The sequence below is a fragment of the Protobothrops mucrosquamatus genome, unplaced genomic scaffold, assembly GCF_001527695.2.
Source record: "Protobothrops mucrosquamatus isolate PMUCROS unplaced genomic scaffold, P.Mucros_1.0 scaffold2934, whole genome shotgun sequence".
NCBI lineage: Eukaryota > Metazoa > Chordata > Lepidosauria > Squamata > Viperidae > Protobothrops > Protobothrops mucrosquamatus.
In genome coordinates this window covers 56,590-71,962 of record NW_015388959.1, presented here as the reverse complement: position 1 = coordinate 71,962, position 15,373 = coordinate 56,590, and the positions used below count along the sequence as shown (strand labels likewise).

The following is a 15,373-nucleotide window of genomic DNA, read 5'->3' as shown; positions in this document are numbered from 1 at the left end:
GGAGGAATCCAGATTCACTTAATGACTGCTGAATTCATTTAACAACTGCAGTCATTTGCTCAGTAACCATAGCAAAAAAGATTGCAAAAGCAGATGTAATTCACTTAACAACCACCTCACTTAGCAATGAAAATTCTGATCCCAATTATGGTTGTAAATTGAGGACTAACTATATATTCCTTCCTGTTGATTTTACATTGTAAGCCCAGGGCCCTAGTTAGTTTTTGGCTTATGAAATTGCAAAATGCATTGGATATTGATGGGATATCTCATTTTATATAGATAAGTAAACAATACTAGCAGAATGAGGCTTACATCATGTAGGCAACTGATACTTATCAAGTGGAGAATGTTCCCTTTGATTCCAAGTTATGAACAATTCTTTAAAGTCCAAGCTGAGCTTTCAAACCAATTCTCCCTCAGACCATCATCCTTACCGTTTCCTCCCCATGACCACCGTCAGCCTTCAGATAGGTCACCCTGAACTGCGAAACACTGAGGTCTGTAATGTCCCATTTGACTTTTAAACTTGAGGTAGTTTCATCTTCAACCATGAGATTTTTCATTCCTGTCCGAATGACTGCAAGAACAACAAGCATGTCAAACAGCTTTCAATCTTTTGAAGCATCCAGTCTGGATATAAAAAAAGTGCTATCATTTCTTCCCCATGCCAGTTAGCTATTTTACAACAAATTGTAAAACACGGTCATTCCAAGAATACAAAAATATGCATCTTTTGCTCTGAGTAAAGGTAAAGAGAAAGGTTTCTGACTCTAAGGCAGGGGTCTGACTCTAAGGCAGGGGTCTTCAAACTTGTTCCTTTTATGACTTGTGAACTTCAGCTCCCAGAATTCCTCAGCCAGGCACGCTGGCTGAGGAATTCTGGAAGTTGAAGTCCACAATTCATAATAGGGCCAAGTTTGAAGACCCCTGCTCTAAGGGGTGGTACTCATCTCCATTTCTTAGCCAAGGGAACCAGCATTATCCAAAGACATTTTCCATGATCATGTGGCCAGCATGACTATATGCCGAGGCACATAGAATGCTGTTATATTCCCACTAAAGTGGTACATATTCATCTACTAGCATTTGCATGCTTTCAAACTGCTAGATTCAATAAATAAATAAATAAATAGATGGGCAGGAACTGGGGCAAGTAATGGGAGCTCACCCCATCACGCGGCACTCAGGACTCAAACATGGGCTGTCAGCTTCCCAGCTGACAAACTCAGCATCTTTAACCATTGAGTTATCATAACCCCTTGCTCTGAGTAGTGTTAACTAATCACCTCTTGAATTACATATGTGTTCATTTAAAAAAATGTATTTTGTACCTGCTGTTGTAGGCTGAGTAGTAGTAGTACTTGCTATAGTTATGGTAGTTACTTCAGTAGTCAGTATTTCAACTGGAAAAAAAGCAACAGACAAGCATGTTTTCAGACAGAATTTCATGCTAACCACAACAACTATATGTTTCTTGTATAGGTTTATCTATATGGCACTCTGATGCAGAACATTGTGACTGGAGAAGATAAAGCAAGGTTGAACAGAAATTAAAGCAAAGTCTGGATTAACTGGCAGAGTTTTAAAAGAAAGAACTCTAGATGGAGCTATATCAATTATTCTATATTAGGAAGGGAGGGTTGAGTTGTTTCCAAGGTGAATGTCTAGACTAGTGTTTCTCAATCTTGGCACCTTGAAGGTGGACTTCAACACCCAGAATTCCCCAGTCAGCCATGAACCATCCCTTCAGACAAAGTAGACTACATTTCAATAACCAAATGAGCATAAGACAGTGTTCTGTACATCAGGAGGTATGAACTTCAGAGGATATAATATAGAATTAGAAAACTGGCAAAGTTTATGGGAAAGAAATGCTAAATTAATGAAAGCAGTGGTGTATAAAGAAAACATATACAAAATGTTTTACAGATGGCATTTAACACCGGTGAGATTAGCGAAAATGTTTAAAAATATGTCAAACGAGGGTTGGAAATGCAAACAAAAATCAGGTACTTATTATCATATCTGGTGGACATGCCCTAAAGCTAAAAGATTTTGGTCAAAAATACATATATGGTTGGAGAAAATGACTAAAAAACATATAGATTTTAAGCCAGAATTGTTTCTGTTAGGAATAATAGGAGCAAACTATGAGAAAGATTGTATATACTTAATTTTACATGTATTAACTGCAGTAAGAATTGTATTTGCCCAATATTGGAAAAATGAAAACCTACCAACGGAAGAACTAATTAAGAAAATTTTAGATTGTGCAGAAATGGACAGATTGACATTAAAGATAAAAGAGAAAGAAGACTCAGCGTACTTTAGAACATGGGATAATTTTTATCAATGGCTAGAGAAACGAGTTAGAGAGAAAGGAACGTGATATGTACTAACTATGTAATATTGAAAATATACTAGTAAGAAGAAAACTATTGAGCGATTAACTAACATATTGTTTATAATACAGAAATTAATTATTATTCATTGTTTTTAAATACATGAACCCAGACAACATGCTGTTTGCTAAATATTAAGAATGTTATTTTAAAAAATCCTAACCCCAACCCCAACCCCAACCCTATCCCTATCCCTAATCCTATAAAAATTAATAATATATATATAAAAGGAGATATGAACTTCAGATCAGAAGACAGAGATACTAGATACTTCTGGACTTTAGCTTTTTAAAGTAAAGCATATAGTGAGACGTATATAGGAAGGATAACTGTAGTATTTCCCATCTTACGTGTGGTCCCAAGTACAGCAACAACATCACTTTCACTTTCATCATCAAAGAGGGCCATCAAAGACACCTCATATTCCATATTGGGTAACAAGCCTTCGATCTCATAGGTGTCCACATCTCCACTTAAGATGATCTGAAACAAATAGAATGCGAGATTTAGGAAGCAGAGGTGAATTATACTTCTTTTGGAACCTGCCAAGGGATACCTAACTCATTTTCCACATTACAGAAACATTGATAAATGTTCTTCACATCTCTTGATGAACTAATTGATCTGCATTGAATACCCGTTAAGCATGCTCATTCTTCATTTAGTCCCTTTAGTTATTGACTCCCTAAATGTGTTCTTTATTTATTAAACACATTTATACAGCCGCCCAACTCACACATCGGTGACTCCAGGGACTTATAAATTTTTTAAAAATTGCCATATAATAAAAATCCATTTTAAAAAACCTTATCCACACACCATAAGCCCATAGCAGCAACAGCACAATTAAATCAGTCACTTGATCAGCTCCGTTTCCGGTCATAGTCCCGAGGCCCACTGACAAAGTCATATTTTTAGGGCCTTTTGAAAAAGCAACAAGGTAGGGGCAAGGGAGAAGGTGCAAATACTTGTGCAAATATTCCTTGAGGCATTTTCCTAAAAGAATTTCTCTTGGCACTGCTTTGGCTTCATAAGGATCCAGGCAGATGAGTTTTTGAATAGAACAGAGCAACAGAGTAGTTTGGTCTAGTTGTTGAGACACCAAACTACAAAGCAGGAGACTGTGAATTCTAGTCCCACCTTAGTCATGAAAGCCAGCTGGGTAACTTTGGGCCAATCACCAGGAGACCATGAGTTCTAATCCCACCTTAGGCGTGAAAGCCAAGTGGGTAACTTTGGTCCAATCAGAAGGAGATGCTGAGTTCTAGTCCTGCCTTAGGCATGAAAGCCAGCTACGTACCTTTGGGCCTGTCATTCTCTCTCAGCCCAACTGACCTCACAGGGCTGTTGTTATGGGAAAAATAGGAGGAGGCAAGTGTGTTGAATACAATACATTTGCCGCCTTGAGTTATTTGTAAAAACAATAAAGACAGGATACAAATAAATAAATAAGTGGACAATCAATATCGTGCATGCTTTTCACAAATGTGCTCATCTATTTAATCTCCCATGATCTAATGAGACTCTGCTCCTCAAAATGCACAAAATATAGTCCGTCATCAGCAGCTCAGCTTGCTATATAACAAAGAGCAGGTAAGAAGGTCCAAGAACATCTTTACCTCATCAGCTTCTTCGCCAGTCAATGGGATCCAGGCTAGACGGTAAAGAGCCACATCAGAGGATGGTGGCTTCCAGCTTATTGTTAAACTTTCAGTAGATACTTCAATAATTTCCAAAAATTCAGGTGATGGAACTTTCTCTGCAAGATAAAGAGGAAACAGAAGGATTCCAAATGTCTCTCACATTCCCTAAATATGATCTCTAAGGTTGCTTCCAACTCTCTGGAATATGAACTGAAGCATTAAACTTTCTACAGAATTTTTAAAAGTAGATTGATTTTAACTGATAGGTCAGTTATAACTGCATAAACTACTATACTGAAAACAATGTTCATGAAATAACGATCTTTTAAAGGTAGTCCTCAACTTACGAGCACAACTGAGCCAAAATTTCTGTTGCTCAGCAAGACAGCTGTAAGTGAGCTTTGCCCTATTTTCTTACCTATTTTGCCTATTTGCCACAGTTGTTAAATGAATCACTGCAGCTGTTAACTGAATTGCACTGTTGTTAAGCAAATCTGGACAGCTGAGAAGGTTACAAAAGGTGATCACATGACCAGTCATTTTATTTTTTAGAATAAATTAATTTTCACTGATCTCACTGATTTTGAAGTCATCAGTGACCCAGAATGACTCTCAATCACAATAATGTAGTTTGTGTATTAATAAAAATTGCTAATTTATATTAAAGGATTATGCAGTGGCTGAAGTACTATGAGTCTTTTGTCGTAATATATATGTGTTCTACATTATTAATTTTTAAGGTATCTGTGGAGTTCTAGTTGTGGGATGAAATGTCTACAAGCAAACACTGAGGCAGAGAAAACACTAAGAACACCACAGTTCAACTCTGAACTATATATATTCTCTTTTGTTGGAATATTTGCATTCTTCCCCTTTTTTCTGAAACGAGAAAGAAATGCAGCAAAGGATGGGAAAATCCAATTGATTGGCTTTTTTATTTCTTCCTTGGAATGCTTGAAAGTTCTAAAGAGTAATCAAATTACATTTTTTCTTTAAAAAAAAGGCCTCTGCAATCAGAAAGTAGTATCTACTTAAAGAATGTGTGAGTTGTTGGTTGCATCTACATAGTTAGTTCAGAGAACTGGCAAAATATAACTTGATTTCAAGCATCCTGTATTCAAATTTCTCCTTCTTCTCGTAGCAACCCAACTTTAACCAAGATATTAGATCAGGTTTTCATTTGCATTTGTTTTCGATAATGTAACATTTCCAAGCTGTTTGAGTGTATAAAATGGGAGCTATAAACTCCTTTTCTTAAGAAGATATGAATAAAATTGTTCCTTCCAAAAGAGTAGAAGAATATTGGGACTATAGCTAAATTGTTTCCAAAAATGCAGCGAGAGTTAGCAGTCCCAAGAAGGTCCCCTACCCATTGGCACTCTAATTCAGGTGACTCTGAGGGCACAGATAAATCCCCAAGTGGTCTCAACGATTCTCAGTGAACCAGTGACCAACCTTCGGAGTGCTAATGACCAGATGACTGCAAAGAATACAAATCCTTCCATTCTCCACTATTCAGTCAGAACTGAAGAAGCTTCTTGGATGAGAAGTAAAACATTTTCAAGGAGAAAAAAACAAAACAAAAAGCCCAGCTGCCTTTGGAAAAGCACCTTTAGGAGAACCATGACCTGTACGATTGAGAATCTCCATAGACATGCAATAGGCATGAGCTTAAATGGACTCCAGAAGATGGTAGAGGACAGGAAGGCCTGGAGGAACGTTGTTCATGGGGTCGCGATGGGTCGGACACGACTTCGCAACTAACAACAACAACATACAGTAGACATGCAGCAAGACTTACTTGTGGTAAAGCTGCCAGTGAGTGGCTCAGACTGACCCTCGCTATAGAGGGAGAAAACGGCTACAGTATATTCAGTAAGAGATGTCAAGCTCTTCAAAGTATGGGCTGATACTTGATCGACTTCTTCCTGCATCACGGAAGCGACAGGAATGAGAAAAGTGGTTACAAATCCTTAGCTACATGAGGATGGAAAATCCATATCTACCTCAAGATAGAGAAGAGGCTTGGCCTAATTCTTGAGCCAGCGACATCTTCACATTTGAAAAAGGAATCCCAGATTAGACCCCAGGCTGCATCAATCAGTGTCTTGGCAAATTCCCCATCTTTCAGAAAGGAACAATCTGCTGCCCTTTAGCTAAATGGAAAAGAGGGGCAGAGAAAAGTGGGCACGTCCTGACAGACTCCTCATCCAGGGATGGTTGGAAGTAGAGTATTATCTAAATCACTATGGGTAATCCTCGATTTATGACCACAACTCTTGCTCAGCATGACAGTTGTTAAGTTGAGTTTTGCCCTATTTAGCGACTTTTCTTGCCACCGTTATTATATGAATCACTGCAGCTGTTAAGTTAGTAACATGGTTGTTAAGTGAATCTGGCTTCCCCATTGACTTTGCTTGTCAAAAGGTTGCTAAAGATGATCACAGGACCCTGAGGTGCACTGCAACCATCATAGATACATTATGGCTTGGATTGTGACAACATGCCCACCATGTTGCATATGTTGACATTCCAGTGGACACCACTGCTAGAAGGACAAACTGGGCTGAACTTGTCAATTCCATCCCAAAAAAGAAAAGAGAGAAAGAAATGACTCTGCTGAACACGCAAGCATTTACAGACTGGGTGCCCTTCCTGATGCCTACTCAGAGTTCACAGCAGATGTTGTTGTTTTTTTCTGTGCACCCTGGGAAAGAAACATCTGCTGCTACCTAGGATCGAACTCTCAACCTTCCAAGTGGAAGGCGAGTGTCTTTTCTAGGCCACCACTCATTATTATCGTTATTTCACATTAAACCTACCCCCCCCCCCCAAAATCTCCTCTTTCCTAGAAGGCAGTCCAGCAGCTCAGTATAAGATAGGCATGAGAAGGCAGAGATCCAGATGTTGGGCATCCCAACCCCCAATCTCCCAATCAGCTAACTGGAATTGGGGATGTTTTTTTTAAGAAAGTGCCACAGGTGAACTGGATTGCCCTGTTTATGCCAGCCAAGAGGAAACACACTATTTCTGATGAAACTCAGATGGAGGTTGCGTTCCCAACAGCCATGGGATGGGCGAAGATATGCCATCATCCACTACTCCCACACTGATTGGTGGCTCATCCTCTTCATCGGGGCAACCAGAAAGTTGTAGATTAGCTAAAGTTAATTAAGTGGGCAATGATATCAGTGTGATACAATCACTCTTGGCCCAGTTATTCAAACAGGACCATGATGTCAGACACCATCAGTCAGCCTAATAAACTGGGGAGGGGGGGGAATAAATAGAACAATCCCAGGACATATGTTTGTTATTTTTGTTTTATTTTAAAAGCGCCCCAAAGGAATATATCTGTTTATGAGCCAAACAGCTGTTCCTCAATTTTCTTTAAAAAAAAAAAGGTTATCCTACCTATCAGTTTCAGCTGATGGGAGGAAAAAGTGGCTGTAAAAAGAGGGGATTCTGGAAAAAAAATATACATTGGTTATTTCTCTAGGGTAAAATCCTTGGAATATTTATACTATTCTGGACAGGCCAGATGGAGATCTTATTCTCCTGGTTCAATGGCCCCAAGCTCGCAACTCAAGATTCTCTAGTTAAATTTCCTGTTTCATGTAGGCTGGGACAATCAGCTGTTTCAGTTCCTGGAGGTGAAGATAGGTTCAGAGCTAGAAAGAAATCTAGATTTATTTTTTTTTTAGAAAGCTAGAATTTCCCAAGACAGACATGCTGAAACTGTCAATAAACAACTCATGCCTAATACAAAGCATCAGCAGCATGAAGTGGGCCTCTTGTTACACGGTGAAAAGGGCCAGAGGAAAAGACATCGAGTTTAAAGCCACAAGGGTCTAAAATAGGGGCAGCAAACCTCTTCCATCCTGTTGCAGCAACAAAGATTCTTTACAAGCTGTGTCATGTTGAAATTCTGGAAAGCCCCAACCAATTTCTTGCCAGGGGAAAGAAGGAGAGCCAGATAAGCAGGGAATGGAAGGATGTGTGCCAAGGATTATAAATAAATGCTTATTGAAAAAGATGTAGATCTGTATCAATTTGGGATGAGGAGTTTGCCTGGATGGAGTGCAAAGGGTGGAGTGCAAGGCTGGCTAGGGAATTCTGGGATTTGAAGTCCACACATCCTTAGGTTGCCAAGGTTAAACAACACTGCCCAAGACAGCCTTCTGAGAACACTCCATCTGTGCAAATACTTAAAGAAAAGCAACTCACATCCTACAAGGTGGTTGATTCCAGAGCAGAAAATTGCTTAATTGTACCACTAATTGATAAGGGAATATGAAAGATAAGAGATAGAAAAGGAACAGCTTTAATAGTTAAAGAATGAAAGGATTATTTTTTTCAAAATGACCTATACAAAATATAACAAAAATACTGCATTTACAAAGAGACTTTGAATTTCTTTGTCAAGGGAGCTACAAATGATTTCTTAAATTTTTGAGATGGACTACATTTTGAAAACTGTTTTCAGCCAAAGAGGTTAATCTAACTGCCATTTTATGAGTTATTGGCAGACTGAGAAAAATATATTAGTTTCTCATCATAGTTGTGTTTTTCAGTTCTTCCTGTTTATTCTTTTAAAAATCTGCTTACCTCATTGGTTTCGGTCCCATCTGTCTTAACGTACATAATGCGATATCCTTTGACTTTGGGGGAAGCTGGATCCCATGTTATTTTGGCTGAGCTGTGATCCACATTTGAAAACTTCAAATTTCGTGGTGGACTTAAAGGCACTTCAAAATGGAAATGAATCCATATTATAAATAATATCTTTATATTTCGGTCAGTTGACCTATTGTGATATAAGGCTTCCAGATGACATTAATATCCATGCAACACTATGTGTTTGATACAAAATCTTGTCATGTTCACTGCAGAACCCTCACCCAACGAAATTCACACTGTATGGATACTGGTGGGATTTTGCCCTATGTATGGCTTGAGTTATATGGTTTGTCACTTGTGTAAATATGTTAGACTTTACAGCAAACTGAAGCCCCTTTACAACAAACCTGTTGAAATTAGGATGAATTAGGCTCAGCAGAATTATTATTAAATAATAATTTCAGACTTAGAATTCCAGTCTCCTATAATAGTCTAGTAGTGGAAGTTGAACGTTTTTGCTTTTTGTGCAAATAGAATTTCTGAAATACAGCATCTGTTGTGATACTCTTTTTTTTTTACCCTGTGTTATACTCTTGTTTACCCTGCAGTGTATCTGCTTTTGGCATCCAAAAGTACCTTCCAGATGTGTTGATCTCTAAGATTCAGAATTCTAAATTCTGCTACTGGTGGGGAATTCTAAGAACTACAGACTAACACATCTAGAAAGACTTGGCCGGGGAGAGGCTGAGATAGATACACACACTTAGAAAGATCGAGAACTTCTTAGATATTTCAAGAACTTTGCTTGGAACAACTCTATATCCCAACACTTTCATCTCCATCCCTAATTTGTCCCTACACTGGATTATCTCAAATCCTTCCAAATGTCCCCATCCTGCTTTCCATGAAATAGCAATGGGGTGGAGGTAGGGGGGGGCTCAGTTACTACCCATGCTTTTTTTCCCCCAGAAGGCTGAAATCCATTCAAAATCTATTCTCCTTCTCCATACTAACAATATCTGTTTGCATGAAGATCAATTTGGTGGCCAGTTCAATATCCTAATATCCCAATTTACATTAATAAACATTAAAAGGTAAACTCTTTTATCCCAGATGTCACAAAACATTTTAGGGTCAGAGGTAAAAACATCTAGGAATGAAAAATTTGTCTGCAGACATTATGCTTCCTGCATTAACTCAGTTGTCGGTTCCTGGACTAGAACTTGATTTCTCTGAGATTTATTCATTCAGTTCTTTACAAGACAAGCTCAGTTCTCACTATATTCATCTACGTGTGGGGAACCAGTGAGTGCATGACAGTTTGAAGTAAAAGAAAACCTAGCCAATATGGAAAAACTCAAATGACTCTCAAACACAGTTTCCCAAAGCTCTTATAAATTATTTTTTTAAAGTGGTACTGACATTTGAACACATGTTGTACGCTTAAACTATGTACTATTTTAATGTGGAAAGTTTGGATCCCTTCATAGCATTATAGCCAAATAATAATAATAACCACTGAAAAGATAATACAGCTGTTTTTTCCCCAGCAAAGCATGAGTTCTACGAGTATCCATATTTTAGAGAAATTGTACCCACCTTGTGTTAGACTTCACCTCCAGAATTCCCACTCAGTCATCTGAGAATTCTAGAATCTGGAATCTAACAACTCTTGAAGGTATCACGATATGGAAACTAACATTAAACTTTAAAATATTAAAGACTGGGATGTAAAAAACAAGCTGCAGTTAAAATTCATTGGAATTAAACTAGATGTTATATCACATCTATTTTAGGTGGGAAGCAAAGAAGATATTTTAAAGGAAAATAAACTTCAAGAAACTTAAAAAACCTACTGTTGGTACTTAGAAACTTTAAGCAAGAATAGTGCATTAAAGACACTTTCTATACATGATAATAATCAGATATTAACAAGTTGTTAAAGGAAATCACAAGCACCATACTAAAAGGATATGGTTGCTCTTTATGTTCTTTCCAAAACAATCTCTCTATGGATTAGTATTCTAAAAGGTAGTCCCTGTCCAGTCATGCCTGACTCTAAGGCACGGTGTTTATCTCTGTTTCTCGGCCAAGGGAGCCAGTGTTGTCCAAAGACAATTTCTGTGGTCATGTGGCCAGCACGGCTATATTTCAAAGGCGCACAGAATGCCTTTACCTTCCCACCAAAGTGGTACCTATTTATCTGCTCACATTTGCATGCTTTTGAACTGCTAGATGGGCAGGAGCTCTGGCAAGTAATGGGAGCGCATCCCGTTGTGCGGTGCTCGCATCTCAAACCAGAGCTGTCAGTTCTTCAGCTGACAAGCTCAGTGTCTTTAACCGCTGACCCATTGTGCCCTTACAACATGAAGCTGCTCTTCACAAACATTACAAAGTGAAGTTGCTGTTCATGTTCTTTCTTAAACGATGCCTCTAGGGTTTAGTATTCTACTAAAGTTTAAAGTCATTATTTTTCAGACTCGGAAAGTGTCTCCAGAATTTATTCCTGGGGCAAGTAGAAACACATAAAAACCACTTACATGTTGTTTCTTGTCCTGTAAGAGGATCACTGGCTTCTTCCCCAAACATTGCATAAACAGTGACTGTGTATTCTGTGTTGGGTAGCAGACCCTCCAGTTCAATATGTGTGGAGCTCACTCCAATTTTCATCTATAAAAAATAGCAATAACACTTAGACTTATATATCGCTCCATAGTGCTTTACAACACTCTCTGGGTGGTTTACAATCTCAGCACATTGCCCTCAACCGTTTGGGTCCTCATTGTAACCACCTCAGCAGGATGGAAGGCTGAGTCCATCCTTGAGCCGGTCAGGACCGAACTCCTGGCTGTGGGCAGAGTCTGCTGCAATACTGCATTCTAACCACTGTGCCACCACAGTGGTTAGAATGTAGTGTTTTAATGTAAGTTGATTTAAAAAAATGATGAAATAGTAGCATACATGAGTAGAAGATGAAGAATGTTTTCAGGAGAGAGAATAATTTGTGTCAAAGTAAGAACAATGGGATTTGTGATATTAACAAGGGATTGATTCATGCACCCTGCCTGAGGATCATTTGCATGAATTAGTCCTATAATGGCTTGATGGGCAGCTGTCCAATTTGTGAGAAATCCTAGAATATCAAAAACTGCCAACTGAAACCTAGCCCCAAAGGCAGAAATGTAGAACTGTGATTGCCATAATTACACAAGGCCCTTTGTACTTTCGTATAATCTTCTCAATAACATTTGCTCAGCTATCCTTAAATGATGAAATACTGTACATGCCACTTTTACTATTATTAATTACTGTTAATAATTTTGAGCCAGAAAAGTTCCAGATCTATAAATAAAAAGACAGGATTGGATTTATCACTTACTATACATGCTATCTGTAGAGAAAATCCAGTATAACACAGTAGTTGCAAGTCAATAAATTCTTATGAAGTTGAATATCTAACTCTTCAAAGTACATTGAACAGTACATTGACTAGGTTTACTTAAAATCTGTCTCTTGAATCTGTCTCTTGACTGAGGATCTGAATTTTTTTTTATTTGGGTTAATTTTCCACAAGGGATATATGCTATATGACTTGCAAAACAACAAACATGTTTATACATTCAGTAGTTCTCGAATCCTACATGCCTTTGAATTCTATTAACAATTCTGCCACTTGAACAGTAAGAACATAATTTCACACTGGAATAAAGACGTAAGCTAGGTCCATTGTTTAATCTGGCAAAGTTTTTAGCCAGTTCACACCAAATACAATTTCTGATCACACTTTAGGAAAAACTGATTTTAATATTACTTAGGAATGCAGGACAAATTTTCTGCATACAAATGTATTATATTCCACACTTGAAGCAACATGTAGTTGTCATTCCAAATTGTACTACTCAGAATGATGCACTGCAGCTTGACAACCTCTTAGAATTGTCAAACTCTGTATAAAAATTCATGCACATATTGTATAAAAATGCATTAAATTAGAAAAAATAATTTGCAAAAATGGTAAACTAGGCCAAATCACAGGCAAAAATGTCCAGGTATGAAGAGATATGCAGCAAAATGCATTTTAGAATATAAATATTAGTACCGTTCTTATTTTTTCTTTATTAAATTACATTCAATGTTGTGGACTAGAGTGTATATATTCATAGAAATGAGCCAGCTAGAAAAACTTAAAACCTTTAGGGGAAAAAAACCCACTGAAATTGGCTCTTATGTCCATTCTGAATTCTGTATCAGCCTTTTATAAGATATATCCTGCCAAGAAACTCATAAGCAAATAATAACTTCCTGACTTTGAGTCAATTAAACTTCCTGAGTTTTTTTTGTCTACTTGGTTTTGAAAAAGGGAAGGGAAGCAAGTATTTAGTAGAGAGGTGAAATTGCATTTTCCTCAATGGAATATTATTGATATGATAAGCCAATTTTTATAGAGCACCTTCCATTTCATGAGATATTAGCAGCTATCAAAAAGGCATAACCTTATGTAGAACAATGGGGACACATGGATTCAGAGTAGAAGACACTGCAATAGTGCTCATAGGCTGATCTTTGATCCATCACTAATCTCTAAGCCTCACCTAATTCAGTGTTAAACCAACCACAAGGGTTCTCAGCTTCTACCAATCCCCAACTGGTTGTGACTCCTGCTTCTCTCCAATTAATTGGTTCACTGTTACTTCCCAAATGTCACTATTCATTAACCCAACTTCTGGACAAGCTCCTCCATCAGATGGTGATATTCTGATATGAGAGAGGAGACACTGTCTGGGGAAGCTACTGGGACAACTACTCATTATGTTACATGAGATTGTTGTGTTGTGTTGGGTCCTATACTCCATTCAAACCAAGAAAATTGAGTTGGACTGTGGAACCTCTAGGCCAGAGGTGTCAAACTGCCAGCCCATGGGCTGGATGCATCATAATGAAACTGCACCCACCCCATTGCCGGCAATGGGGGAAAAGCTCCAATACGTCGCGTGACATCACGTGACATCACGAGTTTGACATGTCTGCTCTAGGCTCTTCACAACTAAACATAGAATTTCCTGATACAGACCCCTAATTCACAGTGCATTCTAAGAATAAAATGAGGGCAGAGGAAAATAATCCTCCAGGCCATTAACAAAAATTTCAACAAGACAGAGGCCTATGGAGTGTCTATACTTCCACAGGGGTAATTATTCAACTGAAAATAGAGAGTTCTACACATTAATTTTTCAAGAACCTCAGCCCTCTCCTTGAAGCAGGATCACAAGACCTAGTTGATGCTATGTTCCCTCACCTCCTTTTCCTCTGCTGCTAAGCCATCAATGAGGGGCGCGTACAGAATCATATAGCCAGTTGCACCGGCTACTGCATTCCACTTTACTTTCATACTGTTGTGTGAGACATCATACAACTCCAAATCGGACGCCATTGGCAATGCAACTGCAAAGAGAAAAATACAAAAGAGAGTTTACTGCCTATTTTTTTCAAAGAAAGTTGCTGGGAAGGCTTCCAATAAGAGCAACAACCAAACGATTTTAAACCCAAGATTATTATTATTATTATTATTGGTATGGACTGAGCAAAACGTTTTTGAATCCTTTTTCTTACTGAAGTTCTTGCAAATAATTAAAAAACAATTATTTTCAAAATATGGACGCAAATTGATTCTACAATACCATTTGGTTATTTTGGATAGCTAGATAATTGCTATTCCACTGCAATAAATAAAATTAAAAAGGCTTGTTAATCTGCACAACAACTCTCAGAGATTGGAGATGACTATTTCCAAAACACAAAATAGCGAATTAAACAAGTCCTCCTCCTCCTTCTTCTCCTCTGTCTGGGATGTGACTGAAATCAACATAGATAGCAAATCTGTGATGTGTTAAATACTTAGATATCAATGTTATCAAGTCAAAGCCAAGCCTTGTATAACTTTATAAAGTAATAGCAGCACTCTGAATTTAGTGACCTTTATTCTCCCCTGGTGTAATAGAATGTATGGATGACCTTGGGGGACAAGAAACAGAGACACTGCCTAGGAAACAATCAGACAAAAGAAGGGGAAGACCTCAAGGATTTAGCTATCAAAGGAAGAAACTTAGGAAGGACCTGCCGTAATTGATCAGTTGGTTAAAAATGATGGTAGGAAGCTTGTACCTTCAGACTTGCAAGATTCCATTAACATGGACTTACAATAAAGTAGATTTAGCTAGTCTAGTTGTGTTTCCTGTCTGATTTACTTGGGAGGGCTGACACCCAAGACCCCGGGAGAACAGCCAGGTTTTTAATAGCTTCCTGAACGTCATAAGGATGGAAGTGAACTTACACAAAGATATTCTGCTAATCAGTGGACAATGACAGTATGGGTGTACCTCTGTTGAAATGGATTCACCCCGCAGAACTCAGGCACACTGTAAACAAAAGGAAGGGGCTATTTTGAAGATATTATTGACCCCCATTGTCTGAATTCTGACCAAAAATGCATTTATCTTTATTCTTTTCCCTGTTTCTCACACCCAAGGCTTCAATGTATTTACTTCAGCTGCTAACTGATGCATTCCCTCAAAACTACACTTTATGCCAGAATCCACGGTCTTTTCATTTTCAAGTCATTTTAATTTGTTAGTATCTGTCAGCATAGTCAAATATAGTATATTTTTGCATCCTCTCTCCATGACAGCATCATTTTTTCCCCTTGAA

General features: G+C 38.1%; 1 protein-coding gene across 1 annotated transcript in view; it reads right to left on the bottom strand.

Moving 5' to 3' along the window:
- Positions 1-15,373, bottom strand: part of COL14A1 (collagen type XIV alpha 1 chain) — a 136,376-nt gene that overhangs the window by 91,841 nt on the left and 29,162 nt on the right. Inside the window, 8 exon segments of the mRNA XM_029286115.1 lie at positions 426-580; positions 1,335-1,406; positions 2,756-2,888; positions 4,025-4,164; positions 5,850-5,976; positions 8,657-8,796; positions 11,209-11,338; positions 13,965-14,110. Of these exon segments, the coding sequence (XP_029141948.1) occupies positions 426-580; positions 1,335-1,406; positions 2,756-2,888; positions 4,025-4,164; positions 5,850-5,976; positions 8,657-8,796; positions 11,209-11,338; positions 13,965-14,110 (1,043 nt within the window).